This window comes from Mycteria americana, chromosome 18 (genome assembly GCF_035582795.1).
Source record: "Mycteria americana isolate JAX WOST 10 ecotype Jacksonville Zoo and Gardens chromosome 18, USCA_MyAme_1.0, whole genome shotgun sequence".
Taxonomy (NCBI): Eukaryota; Metazoa; Chordata; class Aves; order Ciconiiformes; family Ciconiidae; genus Mycteria; species Mycteria americana.
Genome location: NC_134382.1, coordinates 5210343 through 5228543, shown reverse-complemented (window position 1 = coordinate 5228543; position 18201 = coordinate 5210343). Strand labels below are relative to the sequence as shown.

The 18201-nt window shown below is 44.5% G+C and overlaps 1 protein-coding gene across 1 annotated transcript; it reads left to right on the top strand.

Annotated features, from left to right (window-relative positions):
• Positions 1 to 108: 108 nt before the first annotated feature.
• Positions 109 to 17980, top strand: PLOD1 (procollagen-lysine,2-oxoglutarate 5-dioxygenase 1). The gene is made up of 19 exons (XM_075520330.1): positions 109 to 342; positions 4945 to 5036; positions 5543 to 5679; positions 6919 to 7082; positions 7586 to 7698; positions 9408 to 9471; positions 10612 to 10709; positions 11045 to 11146; positions 11262 to 11393; positions 11675 to 11796; positions 12498 to 12602; positions 13104 to 13229; positions 14057 to 14198; positions 14732 to 14845; positions 15123 to 15188; positions 15544 to 15648; positions 16054 to 16200; positions 16509 to 16634; positions 16903 to 17980. Exons 1-19 carry the CDS (start codon positions 261 to 263, stop codon positions 17056 to 17058), a joined length of 2193 nt encoding a protein of 730 aa, XP_075376445.1. The 5' UTR covers positions 109 to 260; the 3' UTR covers positions 17059 to 17980.
• Positions 17981 to 18201: the final 221 nt, after the last annotated feature.

Genomic DNA, 18201 nt, shown 5'->3' with positions numbered 1-18201 from the left:
GCCCCGCAGCTTCCTGCTCCCTCTCCCAGCGCGGCCCCAGCTGCCTCCCCGCCTCTTGCGGGGGCCGGGGCGGCCCGGGAGGAGGAGCCGCCGCCTCTCCGCTTCCTCCGCCCGTCCCCGCCGGGCGGGTCTGGTGCGTGGCACAGGCTCCGGCAGCCCCGGAGCTTTCTAGAGCCGCCGTCCGCCGGGGCCGTCCCGCTGGCAGCGCCCCCGCTCGGTACCGGCTCCCGGACCGGGATCCAGGCGGGGAAGTCGCCTCCATGGTGCCTCCGGCGGTGCTGCTGCCCTGGGCGGTGCTGGCGCTGCTCGGGGCGGAGGGCGGCCGTGCCTCCGAGCGGGAAGGTAAGGGGGTCTGCTCCGGGGCAGAGGGCGGGGACCGGCAGCACGGGGAGCTGGTGGCCAGGCCGGTGGACGGGCACATCCGCTCTCGGTGCCACCGCTGACCCTAGCGCCCCGGTCCAGCTCGGAGGCATTGCGGTCCAGCTCGGAGAGCAGCGCCCGCTGCAGAGTCTGAGCCCCGGGGCGGCATCCGGAGCCTGCTGCCGAGCGGGGAGGCAGCGCACGGGCTGGCGTGGGTGTCCTCCGCACATGCTTCTGGAGCGCCGCAGTTCCCAGACAGGCGCTCGCAGCTCTGAGTTGTGTGAGACGAGCCTGGGACACCATTTCATCCCAGTAAGGTACTCACAGCCCCTTGGGTGGCATCCCCCCTGGGTCGGCCCTTCCTGCTTTTGAACTTACACGGTTCAAGAGTTAGGTAACCGAGGGCATTTGATCCCAGACTGGCCACAGTGACCTGAGCTCTGGGATGCTCCTAAAATAACATCAGTCTATCCCCACAGAAACAGTTGGTAGATGCTCTGAGGAGTAGTTGGTGGAACAGTAGAGGATTAGGGCAGCTGCAGAATGTCAGCCAGGCTGACAAAGAGGTTCACACACTGTCACTCTGCCAAGATGTTTGGATAATTATCTCTGTCTTCATTAGAGAAGTGGCAATTAATAGGAGATTTCATCTTGTTACCTAGAATACTTCCCTTCACGATACGTGATTCTGGTATAATTACCTTTACTGTATATATTACTTAATACAGTTAATGTGTATCCGTGGGAGTGTTGGAAGGGGAGTTCTTTAGCTATAGTGACATAACTAAAGAAAAATAATTTCAGCATTTAGGATAACTGTTAGACAAATGTAAGTAAGAAATTAATCTGTCTGTGCTATCCTGTCTTCCTTACACACCCCAAATCTTCCATGTTTTTAGTAAGGTTTTAGAGTGCACTAGAGATATAGAATTGGGTGCTGGGAAAAGAGAATGAGGTATGTTGGTTAGGAAGAGGAATTTGGAATTAACTGCTTTCTGAACCCATCACTTCTGGCATGGCTCGAAGAAAAAATGCCTTACCTTTTCTGTGCCTCGGCTTCCCTGGAGTAATGTGAGAATAATGTTACCTATCTTCTCTCTTGTGTATTCTTTTAGATCTCTGCAAAAGCTCTAAGCATAGTTATTTGGAGTTAATTGAAACTTTAAAAATAAACTTTCATAAATGTGAATTTAATGCAGAGATTATATTATCCACTATTAAATTGTGCACTGATTTTTTCTATTTGATCCCCGTATTAATGGTATTTTCTTGGACACTGTCTTAACAGGAAGCGGCAGAGTAGGATTTCCCAAAGTACAGCCTAGGGATAAATTCATTCCTTGTCCTAAAGTGCAGCTGCAGCTGTGCTTTCCCTGTAGAGTCAGGGCAGAAGTAAATAACTCTAAAACTTTTTGTTACTGAACTCATCTTGTTACTGATTTTACTCTTTGTAAGAACTCAGAAGTCTACCCAATCGTTTCACTGTGCTGTTGATATCAGAGTCCCTGTTCCAGTACTTTGTCCCTACAGGATCCTTTTCATCTATAGTGCTCAAAAACCCTCACAAAAGTGATGTGTCCTCTATTATCATTCTACAGATGGAAAAACGGAGGGATAACAAGATTGGCTCCTTGTTGCATAGCAGAGCTGGCAGTACAGCCCAGCTCCCCTGGTTCCTACTCCAGCGCTTGCTTCGTTAACCACACTGTTCATATTTTGCAGCCGTACCATTACTAAATGTATACGATTTCTATTTGTCAGCATGGCCCAAGGAGCCTCTGGGCCCAGGAGGCCCAGCTTAACAGAATAGGCTACCATTTCTACATATGAAAAGTAACTGTGACATGGAAAATAGGGAAGCATAAATCCACTTTTGGAGGTTTTAAAATGTCTGCATGTGATACTGAAATTAAAAGGGTTTACTGCTCTATCTCTGCAAATACCTCTCAGCTGCACCAGTGTTCAGCAAAATCTTCGAGAAAGAGAAAAAAGGGTTAAAGGAGAAGGAGCAGAGGCAGCATAGCTCAGCACAAGCTTCTAGTAAGGGACTGAAGGAATGTCTCTTGGGATGGAAAGCTCTCGCTACTGCAGAGATTTCTCAGAACAGAGACTGAGCTTAATGTCTCTGAGAGTCCTACCCCCACAGACCAGTAATGAGAAGGGAATCTGTAACTTTGAATTCTGCTGGGGAGGATAATTGTCTCTGTGCTGGCTTTTCCATGCCCCAGTGAGTTCACACCACGGTGAAACCTTTTCTGTCTTAGAAATAGGACACCGCTTCCTCTTCATCCGTGTGAGCCTTTAGCTCTCGCATCTCGTCCAGCAAACTTCTGGCAGTCATATCATAATCAGTTTGTTGCTTTCTGGGGGTGGCGGTGTGAAAATGAATTAGTGATTTATTTAATGTGAGATGCCGGAGAATTCAGGCTGAAATAATTGCATAGCAGTCAGCTCTTTCCTTTCTCTCCTTCGTTTATCGTTATTATATGCTTTCTCCTCTCCTTTCAGGTACTAGAATTTGATGTTTGTCTTTACATTCCTCTCTGGCAAGCCCACATTTGCCCCCCTCTTCGTTGGCAGTGTGATCTTCACCTTCTCAGAAACCGTGAGCTCAGAGCTATCAAATAAAGCTGCCATGGTTTTCTGCATGCCATCGTATGGCTAGAAACTTTAATGGCTTTAACATATTCCCTGAGGACATAGATACTTTACTTACTTGTTTGCACCTTCTGACTGGACAGGACACAAGGAACTGGAGTGTGCTGGAGGAGCTGGATTAGGAATGCACTTCATACGTCTACAAATCTGCCTTTAAAAACTGCACAAATGCAGGATTGATATTATTTTATTTATCACTCTCTTTGTCTGTCTGTGTGAATGTCTAACAAAATACAATTAGAACTGACCTCCTATTGACTGTTCTCAATCTCTCCTCTCTTTTTTACCTCTGATGCAGGTAAAGGATTTTAGGAATTTCCTTGGGAACATGCTCTTTCTTCCTAACTTGGAGTCTTACACTTATTTTTTATTTTTGCTGCCTTTGTCAGGTCTATCTAGGACTCCAGCTCCTAGATCCTTCCTCTCTAAGATCAGACAGAATATCAGTTTGGGTACACTAGGAAGATGCATCTGGTACATCCATTGAAAAAAATCATTGTTCCAGAAGAAGCCTGCTCCAGCCAAGAAAATGTGCTTTCAGTTTTTCCTGGTATTTTCTGATGTTAAAATCGGATGGCCAGGATTCACATTTAAGCACTGTTGCCAGAACCTATACAAATTCCTACTTAAGCAGAAGTTTTAAGATGAAGTATAGCATTTAATCATTACAATGAAGAAACCAGAGCTTCCACATAAAAATCATATTCCAGTGGTACTATAGAGAAACTTCTGAAAGAGAACTTCAGGATTTAGCTTTGTCATTTTTAAGGAACTGGAAATGAAAAGCAAGTTTAGGAGGAGAATGTAAATGAAAGTTACGGCAGAATTAAATTCACATTGTGTATGTATGAAAAAATCTGGAAAACACCTCAAGAATGCAGTAGAAAATTGGAGCAGCCATGGAGAGGGAATAATAACATTCAGCCTAATTTTGGTCTTCCCTACACCCAGTCAATGCTGAGTGACAAAAAAGCAACTCTGTGGGTAACAGGAAGCCAATTGCACTAAATGGATGAGTTCCAAATGGGCATTTTGTAGTAGTTCTATTTTTTATCTTCAAGTTTAATTTCCTTCATGCTCTCTGTGAGAGAAGAGAATTTTAACTCTCAATAGCAGGGCAAAAAACCACTTAATACATTATCTTTTCTTTTTCTAGCTCATAACTCAGGCAATGAAATTGTATCTTTACATAATCTCGCATTTTGTACCCAGGACCAGGTTCTAATCTCCTCTGCAAAGGAACAGTCTCGCTTGTGCTGTAATTAGTTTTGGGTTCTTCAATCAAACACTGAAATTTGAGGGCACCTTTGCCACGTTCTGTCCCCTGTGATAGTTAGTTCCTCCAGTAGAACATTGGCTATGTCCACGCTTTCTTTTTCTCCCTCTATGAAGCTTTGATGAGTTGGTGCCAAGAAAATCCAGGCAGCAAATAAGTAGGATTTGAGGCTGGTTTTCTTCCTGACGTTGAAGCTTTGTGGGCAGTGAGAACACCTATAGTGCTTAAGATTGCACGGCATAGAGATAATTGGGTGAGGTGTAAGCAAGCTGTTTTCTTCTCAGTAGGATATGGTAGCTCCACAGCTAGACTACCTCCCTTGCCCGATTTAAAATGAACCTGGACATCTGTCAATGTCATATAGAACAGACATAACCTGTGTCCGTGAACAGCAGTGACTGCGCAAAAGTTGGGACTCCTGGATTCTATTGCTGGATTTGTGATCAGCTTAAATGTACTGGGAAAGTCACTTTGCTTCTCAGTGGTTGGATTTTGACTTTCTTTTGTCAAATCTGTCAAGTACCTTTAAGACTATTGATCCCTACCTTGACTCAATATCTGATAGTAAAACCTCTTCGTTAGGTATGGAACAGCTGGTTGTGAAAACAAGGCAAGTTGAATGTGTCTCTTGTGCTTTCTCCTGTATGCAGAAAACCTGCTGGTTCTTACTGTTGCCACCAAGCAGACTGAGGGATTCCAGCGCTTTAGAAGATCAGCCCAATTCTTCAACTACAAAGTCCAGGTGATGGCTAGCAGCCTCAGTGGTGGTTAGTTGAAGGGAATTTTGAAGTGTGGAATGGATAAGACTTGGCCACAAAGTGATTAAATAAAAGCTCAAGAGAGGACACACCTACTCAGTTGGCTGAAAAATACTGTGACTGGGACATTTCTGCAGCAGTCTCTTACTCCATCCTGAGTGGTGGCTTGAGATGAGATCCGTAACTCCTGCTGAAGGGAGCCCCATGGCACTTTTCCGCTGTAATGCCAAAACACAGTACACAGTGTGCTCCTGTCCCTGTTGCTGAGAGTACTTTGTTACTGTGCTACGTGTCCCTCTGACTGTCCCTCGCAGAGAATGGTTCAAAGGCTGGCGTATAAACCTAGTCCATCTGTCCTGATGCTGGGTTTTTTGTTGTGATTTGCACTGGGAGTTATCAGGACTAGTAAGGTTGTGGGTTCTGGTCCTTTCCTGTGAGTCTTGCTGGGAAAGTGACCTGTTCAGTAGACCCTGTGCCTGTTGTTTTTTAGGTGCTGGGGCTGGATGAGGAATGGCAGGGTGGAGATGACAAGAAGCCAGCAGGAGGTGGGCAGAAGGTCCGTCTCTTGAAATCAGCTTTGAAGCAGTATGCGGATAAGGAAGACTTGATCATCCTTTTCGTAGAAAGGTAATGGGTTGGAAAGTATTTGCCATGAACTGAATCATAAGGCTGTTTGGACAGGTTCTTACCAAGAAGAAATTAACTGTGAAGTAGATTGCTTTTGGAAGGTGTGTCCAGACCTCCTCTGTTTTTCTCCCCCTGAATTCTCTGCAGTTGCCTGAGAGTTGCTCAGAGCTGCATCTGTGGCAGCTGGGAAGGCCTGATCAGAATAGGCTGATTCCAGCTCTTGCATAAAGTTGATAGCGTTATACCTGTTTCTGCCAGGGTGGAATTTGGCTGCCTCTGTCTGCAGAGAATGAGTGGACAATTTCTGTGGATCTGTGCAGGCCTTTCTTACCAGAATTATTTGTTTTATAAGGTGAGGCAGGCTACAACACAATCCTGAGAGCCAAGAATTAGTCTGCCAGAGAAATGTGAAGAGGGAAAAGGACGGTTTGGAGTCTCAGTGTCTTTTCATACGCCCAGCAACAGGCAGGGCTGGGATCCCTGTATCTGTCTCTAGCTCCCATGGCAGGGAGATCATCTTTTGCAGCTCTGAGTGTCTGCATGTGTTTAGAGTTGGGAATGATTAATCTCTAGAATGAGCAACTTCTTCACTCACCAAAATGAGTCTGAAGTATGCAAATCCTCTTGCAGAAAATGCAGGTTTCATTCTGGGAGTGTTGCGTGGGAATTAGTTGGTTCTACCCAGTACTGAAGAGATAGCGGCTGGCGTGCAGCATGCAGTGGCTAGTGTCCAGTAGAGGTTCCTCCTGAAGATTTGCAGGGAGCTCAGTGGAGAGTGGCAGGATGCCAAAAGATGTAAAAAGCATGATTTATGGGTTTGTTTAATCTAGAAAGGAATGGCAGAGTAATTCTTCCTCCAATAAGTAAAAAGTTGTTAAAAACAGTGAGGGCACCAGGGCTTCACAGTTCCAAATGGGGGAGAAGCAAGGAGTGATCAGCATGTTTTGCAGCTTGGAAGATTTGTTTTTATCATCAGTGAAAACTTTGTAAAAAATAAGAACGGGTGTAAGTTGCCCCAAACCAGTGTGGAATCTTCTGCAGTGGAAACTAACGTCTCCCACTCTGTGAATAAGATTGGACTTTAATTAGCTATAATTATGACAAAAAATGTAATACTGTGAAGCAGAACTAAAAGAAAGGGGTTCGTAAAGGATTAGCTGTTTCTAGAAACTTTTAATGCTGACATGTTTTTCTGACTCCATTCCTTTCTGTGCCTTTCTTGTCTGTCTTTTACTCTAGCTATGATGTACTTTTTGCTTCGGGCCCCACAGAACTGCTGAAGAAGTTCAAACAAGCCAAGAGCAAGGTGGTCTTCTCAGCAGAGAACTACATCTATCCCGACAGAAAGTTGGAAGCCAAGTATCCTCAGGTGCGAGATGGAAAGCGCTTCCTGGGTTCTGGAGGTAAGACGCAGAACCTTCTTTCAGCTGAGAACCTCTCTCAGCTTTTTCCTCCTATGAGAAGGCCTTTGAGAGAAGTAGCAAGGGACCAGGTGTGGAAAGTATCTTTATAGAAGGTGGTGCAAATTGAAGCCCTGTGCATAACTGGCTGTAATGGAAAGACTAACGATGCTCCTGTCTTTTACCTACGGAGGGGACATAGCTATGAATTGCCTGTAGAGGACAGGAACCTGCTCCCTATCCCTTCTCCCTTTTCAGTAAGACTTGTCATTCAGGGTGTGGGTATCTGAGCTTTTCTGATGCTGAAGATTATGGGTTTGATCCTGGTGTCATTCCATGTTGGAAAGTGCAGTCTGTACACACCTTTGCTGAAAGCTGGTGTATCTCTGCAGCAACACACAGTGGAGTGAGACTTTGTGTGAAAGAAGTGAGAGCGTGTGTATACAGGAGTACTTCCCTTTCTTGGTTGTATGGGTTGAAACACCTCTTCATACTTATTCCCACAGGCTTCGTAGGTTATGCTCCAAACCTGAAGAAGCTTGTGGAGGAGTGGAAAGGACAAGATGATGACAGTGACCAGCTCTTCTATACGAATGTCTTCTTGGATCCAGAAAAAAGAGTAGGTGTAGTTAGATTTTGGGATTAGGGGGAGTTGTCTGAGAAGCATTGCTGTTAATCCTCTGTGCAGTATCCCTGTTGACAGTAAAATAAGTTAATCACATACATATTGACCCTTAATTACTGCTCTGGCATCCTTACATGAAAAAGGCCAGTAGTATGTCTAGTTACCCATTTTCCTTCTGAAAATTTGCATTCTAGCCCCTACCCCCTTGTTCTGTTATTAGCAGGTTTTAAGCTTAAAATGTTAATGGGAAGACAGATGTCTTAAAACAAGTCTTACTGGAAACTCATACCAGTATCTGTATGTGCTGATGTTTAAAGCGATTGAGTGTGGCAGAACTAACCAGCCTCCTCCCAGGGGGTGTGAAACCCAGACTTTAAGTGTGTATCCTCCCTGTAGAGTGCAGTGCTTGACTTAGAGATATCCAGCCTAGCACTGAAGTACATTGTAGGTAAAGGGGCAGATGAGGCCTGAGCAGATTTGAGGTGATAAAAGGGACAAAGTTTCACAGCCTTGTAGCCACTCTTGTGCCACAGGACAGGGACCGTAGGCATCACAGTGGGTAGCCCTGCTGGAACAAAGAGGCTGCCACTGCCTTCCGCAAACACCTCCAGATCCTGGCTGACAAAATCTGTGTCAGCCTATGTAGCGTGCCACGTAACATCATACAGAAGCCTCAATGGACCCTGGAAGCATCATTGCCATTCCAGCACTGTGTGGTGCACTGGCCGAATCATCCAGCCCACAGGGTGATTCTGCTTCCGTTGTCCCTGCCCCGTTCTGCATTACGCAGTGCACTCTGTCCCTGAGGGACACCACAAATGCATGGGAACTAGGAAGTCAAACTGTAACAGTAAAGTCAAGAGGAAGCATTAGAAATGGGAAACTGCTTTCAGACTGATTAGAGAAGGAGTTGCACTTTTTTACCAGCAGAGCTGGTGAAAAATTCAGAACAGCTGCACTTTTTTCCTTCCCCAAATCTGAATAAGGCCCATGATATTTTAACATGAACATGTTCTCATCTGCAGGTCTGGCCCTATGCCACACAAAGGCTGAGTAATTCCACTGACTTGGCATTCAGACAGCGGATGTTAGCACCCTGCTGTCCTTTCCAGTAATCAATCTAAATACGTGCCTGGAGGGAGACTGAACTCTGTTAAGTCAGAGCTGGATTTTAGTCTGACAAAAATCCAGTCAGAGTGTGACTTGCAGCTGGGGATAAAAACAAAGACTGCATGAGCTGGCCTTGCACCCTTACTGTGTTCTGGTTTGACACTGGTACCGGGGGCAACGCTTGGGGTAATGCTCGCCCTGTGGATAGATGGCAAGAAACTGTCTTCACAGCAGATGTTTTTGATATCTTGGCATTCCTGCATATTATACATGGGTTTTATATGATTGTGCTGCAAGTGTACTTCATTAATATGCTGCGTATTATTATTGGCACACCCACAGCAGCTTTAAAATATTTATTTGCATGGTTTTGCCTAATATAATAGCTTTAAATTGTTTTAGAAATGGCGAATTGTCCCAGATTCAAGTGCAAATGAGGATTAGCTGGGAGTGTTTTAGGCTTCAGAGCTTGGAGAGTATGGAAATGATTATAGGAATGTGATATATCTTCACTCAGCATGGGGTCTGTCACATGTAAAGAATGGATGCCCACTTGTGTTCTAATTAAGATTATTTATCTCACTCTTTTAAAGGAAAGTATCAACATCAGTCTAGACCAAAGAAGCCGGATCTTCCAAAACCTAAATGGAGCATTAGGTGAGATGGAAGAAGGAAGCTCATTTCTCCTTGGAATGCAACTGCATGCTGACACCAGAAATAAAGTCGTGTTGTGGCTGAAGGGATTAAATTTCAGAAATTCCTGTCCCTGCAGAATAAGCCTCAGTAAAAAACCTCTGCCAGAGTTCTGGGATTTATTTGCAATTCCACTGTGACCAACTAGGTCCTCATTGCAATTCCCTCTTCACTTGGGGGAATACAGGTCAGGTTTTCCATCTTACACCTCCTTGTCACTTTGATCTCCAAGCATGTCGGATTGCATTAGCCTTAGGGATTGAAACTGGGAGGGACTTCAGTGCAAGTAATAACACATAACCCTGCCTAGGGCTTGCCTGTCTTTCTGCTTCAGAACCGTGTGTGGAATGCCACAGAAGGTGAGATGCAGCCAGACACTGCCTGTGAGCACTCACTGACCGTACCAAGCTTCTGACCTGACCTGCTGATTGATTGATTTTCCTAGTCCTGGCAAAAGTGATTTACTTACTCTCCTGACACTACTGCCTAATGTTTTCAGTTTATAGTCTTGCACCCCTCCATCTTTATTCCAGTCAGGTAAAAAATTATAACGGCAGTGTATTTTTTGGCTCCTGTGCTTATTACAACAATGATAGACTGGAGCTTGGATCTGTACTAGTCTGTTTTCCAAAGGATTTTGTGTGGTTGTGTTGAGGAGACATCTTGGATGATCTCTGCCAGGAGGGTGGACTTTTGTCTGGAGTGGAAAAGAGAGACAGCAGGTGCATAGAATGCTTAGGTGAGAAGGGCCTGAGTCCTCCCTGGCCATCATTAGCTGTTCCTCACAGCACACTTTGTCAATGCCAGTTTTGAAAGACTGTTTCAGTGTGGCTTCTGCCGATTCCCAGTAGAAGGCGTATTTGCCAGCCCAGCCAGCTGCACTCTGTCCAGCTTCCCAGCCATCCTCCTGTTACCTCACAGGATCATTCTGAACATTTTTTTTCTCCTTTCTGGATATGGCCTGTAGCCCTTAAACTACTTGTGCGTGGTTATCCATGTCCATGCTTTCCTCTTTCAGCAGTTGTTCAGTAGAAATGAGGCATTGTGCTGCTAATTATTAATAAAAGCCTTCCTCTGATAACATGATGGCAATGTCATTTCCAGATGAGGTAGTTCTGAAGTTTGAAAACTCACGAGTGAGAGCAAGAAACTTGTTATATGACACTCTGCCTGTAGTGATTCATGGAAATGGGCCCACCAAGGTAAGTGGGCGTCCTGAGGGAAAGATTTGATATGTATTTGTTGCAAAGTGACCCTTTAGGTTCGAGTGTATCAGGTTACTGTCTTCCCATATACTGACTTTCCCTGTGTACACTTACATTTGAGAAACAGTAAGTGGTCCAGGTCCCTAGTAGCAAGATGGGTCTGGTTCAAAGACCAGCTTGTAATTAGGCCCTCAGGCTGTCACGCTTTTTAGATTCTTTAGTCCAAGAGGAAGGTAAATGAAGTTCTGATGAAATGTGATCTTACACTGGGGGTAGATGCAAAGAAACTCCTCTGCCTTGTAATGCGTGACATGTCAAATTGCCTTTTGCAGCTGCAGTTGAACTACCTGGGCAACTACATTCCTCAAATATGGACATTTGAGACTGGCTGCACTGTGTGTGATGAAGGTCTGCGAAGCCTCACAGGTTTTAAGGTAAGGCTGATGCCTATTCAAAGCTCTCAAGACAAGTCTTACAATTACAATGGGATCTTATGTGTCCGATGTGGTACCTAAGCCACCACTTCTCTCCTCTTCTCACTGAACGTAGGATGAGGCATTGCCAATGGTTCTGATTGGCATTTTCATCGAGCAGCCCACCCCATTCCTCTCCCAGTTTTTCTTGCGGCTTCGTAACCTTCATTACCCAAAGCAGCGAATCCAGCTCTTCATTCACAACCATGTAAGTAAAGTTGGCCTGTGATGGTCTTAGCAAATGCGGGGAAAACGTATACCTCCCCCTGTACTGTAGGCACCTTTGCAACCTTTAACTAGACTTCCAGGCTCTGTATAATCCCAGTACTTATCTGCAATGGCACCTATAAGATAGCTCCATCCAGCTGTAAAGATGTGGAAGTGGGAAGAACTGTTGTTCATCTGGTTTGACATTTTCAAGAACGGGAGGCTGAGCAGCCTGGGATGAGGCCATCTCATCTGTTTTTCCTTATTTTTCCTTTGGCATAGGAGCAACATCACTTGACACAGGTGGACTCTTTTGTTAAAGAGCATGGCAAAGAATATCTCGCCCTCAAAGTGATTGGACCAGATGATGAGGTGGAGAATGCTGAGGCGCGTAACTTGGGCATGTAAGTGAAGAGGCCATACATGATGGCTAGCAGAGTCAGCCTGTGTCCAAACTAAGGCAGTCCAGTTTTTCTGAGTATTGTCACTATCAAGTGGATGCTTCTCTTCTTTCAGTCACCCTCTTCTTTCAATTTTCCTAGCATTAACTCCCCATGCCCATTATATATTGGAAAAAAATCAACCCAAATATCAGCTCCCTTTCTCCACTTTCAGAAACCAAGTTCTCACTGGTTCTCTGCCCCGTTGGAAGGATAGCCCTGTACCTCCTGCCTTCATCAAGCAGTCTATATGCCCAGTCACAGATCACAAATAATATATGCACCCGTATCTCTGAGGAAGAGGAGTGTAGTAGTAAAACTAAGAGCTAGTGGCAGAGTATCTTCCTGTATGTGATCAGGAGGTGTGAGTTTGAGCTCAGGTCTGGATTTAGGCCAACCGTAAATGGGAACCTCTTCAGTTTGTGCTGGGGAAGCAATTTGCTAAATGTTGATTTTGGCTGTGTCTCAGTGTGTGCTATTGGATACTGAATCTGATGTGCTTGTACTGTGCTAGCCTTCTGGGTTGTTATGTTAAACTGAACTTTTCTGAGCACCCAGAAGACGACCTTTAATCTACAAGGTGAGGGAATTCCTGGTGTTCTGTCCCTTGTCTTGGTCTGTTCTAGGAGGATTTTGATGTGACTTTTCTTGTTCTCTGGCTACAGGGATTTGTGCAGAAAGGATCCTGACTGTGACTTTTACTTTAGCCTGGATGCTGAGATAGTTCTGAAGAACACAGAGACTCTAAGGATCCTGATCGAACAGAACAAGTGAGTTCTTTGGTCTGAGCAATCCTTACTGGTCATCTTTCACATGAGGAATACAGTGAGCTCTTCTATCACGGAGATGCGTAAGGCACTAGGAGAACTGTGTCAGAAGTGGCATGTTAGACAAACACCTCTTATTTGGTCTTTTTTTACTGTAGCTGTAATCCCTGGATTTTAGGCAGTGGGATTGCGCAGCTGGTCTTTGAACCAGGACAAAACTAAATCATCCCTAGTTTTGTCTTTATATAGTCGCTAGAACAAATCGGATTCTAAGAGACCTGCTGCAGGATGCCTTTAGATAGGAGATTGTGATCATATTTGCCCTTTCTTATGTGGAATTTTATTCCAACAGAGTTAACAGAAGCAGCAACTCTGTAAGTGAGGGAGAATCTAACTCTTATGAGGGAGAATCTAACTCTTATGGTCCTGTGGTTTGTAAATCTTTTCCTTTTCTTTGTGTGGTAACATCCTGTTCTGCAATTCCTTTTTTTTCCGTGCCCACAGGATGGTGATTGCCCCACTGGTAAGCCGTCATGAGAAGTTGTGGTCAAATTTCTGGGGAGCGCTGAGCCCTGATGGATACTATGCCCGCTCAGAAGATTATGTGGATATAGTTCAAAGGCGGAGGGTGTGAGTATGCAGAGTGTTTCTTACTGATATAATCCCTCAAATGTAAAGCTTGCTGCAGCACATTATCATCAAACCAGCTAATGTCAAAGAACCAGAGAGCACAACTGTCTTTGTGTACAGAAAAGGAGAAGAAGTCTGTACTCCCATTTGGAAGCTGCTCTATGTTCTTCCCTGAGCAGAGACGATAACATGCTTTGGGCAGATTTTCTTATGATCAGAGTAAGGGTTTAAGAGTCCTGACTCTGCTGAAATCACTTCATCTTACTCATGTCATGTTTTCCCACCAGTGGATTGTAGTTAGTGTGATCCTTAAAATCCTGTAAAGTGCTGTTTAATCTTTATCAGATAGTCTTCATAAAATACCAGGTGATCCTTGAATGGAAGATTCACAAAATATAGCTGTAGGTTCATTCATATTCTTGAGGGGCCCTCTTTTTTTTTTTTAGGCCATTATATGTGTGATAAATGCTGGAAATCAGCTTATGCACTTTTGGCTGGTTCAGTTTTTTTAAATCACCGGAAAAAAATATGTTGATCTCTCTGGGAAGAGATTCAAGCCATTACTTATGTCCCTAGCAAAAACACACAGTAGCAATTAATTGCTTTCACAGTGGACTAGTATTTGTGCAGCTTAAAAGCTCTGGGCAATATAAGTGATTTTTTTCTGGAATGACAATTCCTACTGGTATGGTTTCTCCCTACTGTTCTGAGTTGGCTCATTTAGGCAAGCCTGGCTAATACTGCAGTGCCGCCTGCCATCCTGTCAACTCCAGCAGTTTCTGTTTTAGTGCTATTTCAAGTCTTACTCTCCTACCTCTGTGTTTCAGCGGGCTTTGGAATGTTCCCTACATCAGTAGCGTTTACATGGTTAAAGCCAAGGCTCTGCGATCAGAGCTTGACCAAGGAGATCTCTTCCACAGTGGCAAGCTGGATGCTGACATGGCTTTCTGCCACAACGTTCGGAATCAGGTCAGTCAAGGAGAGAAAGGCTGGCAGGGGAACTGCACGCCAGAGTGGAGGTGACAAGATTAAGTAGTTTCAAGGCATTCAGCTCTGCCGGGGCATGGGACAGGATGAACTGGCATTACTCAATACTGTGCAGGCTTGGAACAGTGTGGGATTTCTATCTTGCTGTGAAGCCACACAGAGCCAGGGACCACTAAATGTGGGTAACATTTTTGTTCTTGGGCCTATTCTGGGCTGTTCTAAATGGGGTTGACAGGGTAAGAAGGAAGAACGTAATCTCACAGCAGCTGTTCTGCTCTGCTTCCAACCCTGGCTGACAAGAGGCACAGAATTAGTGGCTCTGGCTATAACCTTTCAAAGTGCCTCATATCCAGGGTGGAAATTAAACTGAAGGCCCACAGGAGAAAGAATGAGTAAATTAACAGCTTGGGCAGAGCCATCATCACTGGGGAACTGTCCAGTGCTTATATTTCATAGTGGCTCACAGAAATGTGAGGCCTGGAAACAAAGCTTGATTGTTTCCCTCTGTCCTGCAGGGAGTCTTTATGTACCTGACAAATCGGCATCAGTTTGGACACATCCTGTCCCTGGAGAATTATCAGACAACTCACCTCCACAATGACCTCTGGCAAATATTCAGCAATCCTGAGGTGAGATAACCTGCATGCTCAGCAGGCTTAGCAATGTGGCATGTGAAGATTTGATGACTAGTTTCACCAACAAGGAAGGTCCAGGCTTTGTAATAACGATGTCTCTCAGGTGGGATGAGGAGTGTAATCACAGAATTTAAAGAGAGGGTGTTTATGTGATTCATAACATCTGGATCTTCAAAGCCTGTGAAGCACTGCTGCATGAGTGCCTGGCCTTTCACTGCCTCTTTAACCAGGCTCCACAGAAATTACTGGTTTGCTTATCTTTTAACTGCAGGACTGGAGAGAAAAGTACATCCATGAAAACTACACAGCAGCTCTGAAAGGGAAATTGGTAGAAATGGTAAGAAAGTATTGCTCTTATCCATCAGAATGGGAGATTAGCATCAGGACAATGCTTGTATCATCACTACTGTCATTCTCAGGAATAAGCAGTTCAGCATGACCTCATAGTCTTTCAAATCCAGGGGAAACATGACCTTGAAAGTATTTTTAGAGCCAAATCATTCTTCTAGAAGTACATCTCCAGCTCTCTTAAGTGGAAGTGGGGCACGTAAATCAGAAGACCAATTTCTATCCTCAATATTTTGGTTACTTTCCCCTTAAACTGACTCAATCTACAGTCAGTTTAGCCTTACTCCTTTTGCCTCAAGCACCTGTCCTTGTTTCTGCTGTTCTTACCTGTCTACTTTCTGCAGCCCTGCCCGGATGTTTACTGGTTCCCCATATTCACTGACACTGCCTGTGATGAGCTGGTGGAGGAAATGGAACATTATGGTCAGTGGTCCACAGGTGACAACACGGTAAGAAAAAGCAGGAGCTTTTTGATTTCTGGGTCGCACCATTATCCGTGCATATTTGGCAGCAGTGCCTCCTGTAGGAAGGCATTAGATCCCACAGTTAAACCAGGAAACTGGAGGCAGTACTCTAATTTTGTTCCTGATTAACTCTGTGATTTTGCCCCTGTTCTTAAATGTGAGTTAATTTTTCTGAGTCCTCTTTAGTGTCCTCGGAAGCTACAGTGTTCAGCCCTTCTGATGGTAATATTGTTTACCTTAGGTTTTAATTATTGTTTGAAATGAGTTTTTCATCCTGGAAATTCTGATAAATAAACGTCATATTTATTTGTAGTTACCAGAAACAAGTGCTTTTCATTCCTGAAGTCCAAGGTTCCCATCCTTATGGGTATTTTCATGATTCTATTTCAGGACAGCAGAATACAAGGAGGATATGAGAATGTCCCAACTATTGACATACACATGAACCAAATCGGCTTTGAAAGAGAATGGTATAAGTTTCTTCTGGACTATATTGCACCTATCACAGAGAAACTGTACCCAGGATACTATACCAAGGTATGTGTATGTTAGCTTCAAAACTTGTGGCCAGCTCAGCACCTCTTCCAGTTGCAACTTCGTGAAAAGACTGCTAGAGTCCTCTAGCAATATGCATACTACTTCCCAGTATGGAGGAACAGACCCTGGAGTATGACATAAGTATATGCGTCAGGAAATACGCAGTTTCCCAATGACATTCTCCTGCCTTTCTCTCTTAGCTGTGGGATGCAATTTGAATCTGACACCCTGCTCTGCAGCTCAGTAGCCATGGACTACTATAGCCCTGTAACTGTAAATGATGTGCATTTTGTTCTTCTCTCCTGCAGACTCAGTTTGAGCTAGCCTTTGTAGTTCGCTACAAACCTGACGAGCAGCCTTCTTTAATGCCCCATCATGACGCTTCCACCTTTACCATTAACATTGCTTTGAACCGAGTTGGAATAGACTATGAGGTAAGTGTTTGCCAAGGTGTCATGAATGCAGTACAGCCTCTGGAGCAGTCTAGGCAGCTGAAAACCCTTTCCTTATCCATATCTGGCTTCTTCACACTAAGGATTGCAATTAATGGCTGGGCTAGGGTAGAAAGATTTTTGAATACATCAGAACACAGGAGATTCCCCAGGCACCGTCTCACATTTCAGAAGGGCTGCCAGAACGCAGAGACTCTTTCCCTGAGATGCTTTTACCAAGCTGACGTGTCTCTTGTTTTGTTTCCATCAGGGAGGAGGCTGCCGGTTCCTGCGCTACAATTGCTCCATTCGAGCTCCACGGAAAGGGTGGACCCTTATGCATCCAGGACGCCTGACCCACTATCATGAAGGTCTTCCAACCACCAAAGGAACCCGTTATATCGCAGTGTCCTTTCTTGACCCCTAGAGCCATGCTTCACAGGAAGGACCTTTCCCTGGCCCTGCTTACTGCTGACTTAGAGTGGAAACAGGGAATGCTGCTGAGAATTTCTAAGGCATTGATCAAAGCTATTTGGATATTGATTTTTAATGATATTTTAAGACTCCACTACTGGAAGATCTCCCTCTCTGATACTGCAGATAATATCTAGGAATATTACTGTAGAATTTGGAAGGAGATTTTGTGCCTTCATTGCTGATTCTGCTCCTCATCGGCTGTTTCTTGGACATGCGATTTACTTGAACCTTCACTGATTGGTTGGCTTTACAAAAATGCTTTCTTGGACTGGAAATCAAGCTTTTTGGAGGCAAGTCACAAGCTCTATCTCCAAGTAGCTGGAAGCCCATTTTCATCCACAGCATATACGGGACTGGACGTTAGACAATAATTCCTGGATACTATTCCAAATATAAACCAATCAGGGAGCTGACTCCAGGAGTCATAACAGTTAAATGTCTTACCAGATGAAACTCAGTAATAAGAGCCTGAAGATCATCTGATTCTTTACCTCTTTGCAGTCCTTGGAAGCATATCACAAAGTTGAAAGCAGCAGCAGTGGCAATATAGGTGCTTCCGGTTAGCTAAAGGAAGGTCCGCTAATGATAGGATTTTACCTCTGGGATTAGAATTAAGAGATAAAAGATAGCCTCCCTGTCCTCTATTACTGCAGCTAAAAGGAGCATGCATACCCAGACACATTCAGACCGTATTGGTATGTGTAGATAAAATCTAAGAAGGGAAGGCTGAGAACACTAAATGAGTCAGGAGGGCTTCACTGCTGAATTGTCTCTGTTCTATCCCACGTTAAGATTGTCAAGAGCTCTAATCAATCTCTGGATAACAACCCAGAGGTCCCTGTGGTCTTTGGTGGCCTCATTCCAGTTCTCAGAGAGTTCTCCAGTTCTCAAATTATCAAAATTTTGATAATTTTCTTTGCATCTAATTTGAGTGGGCTATCAAAGAGCTGTTCTCTGGTACTTAGAGGAATTCATTATTCGGCATTTCTATTATTTGAGATTCCAAACCAAAACACTCCACTGCAGACACTTCTCCAGTGGGGTCGAGGCTGGTAGAAATGAGTGGTTGGAAAGTGCTGAGAGATTGTGGTGA

Excerpts from the sequence above, each read along its gene's own strand:
- PLOD1 (XM_075520330.1), top strand. The coding sequence starts at position 261 with ATGGTGCCTCCGGCGGTGCTGCTGCCCTGGGCGGTGCTGGCGCTGCTC. Across the intron at positions 5,037-5,542 it reads TCTTCAACTACAAAGTCCAG|GTGCTGGGGCTGGATGAGGA; the intron begins GTGATGGCTAGC and ends GTTGTTTTTTAG. Across the intron at positions 16,201-16,508 it reads ACCCAGGATACTATACCAAG|ACTCAGTTTGAGCTAGCCTT; the intron begins GTATGTGTATGT and ends TCTCTCCTGCAG.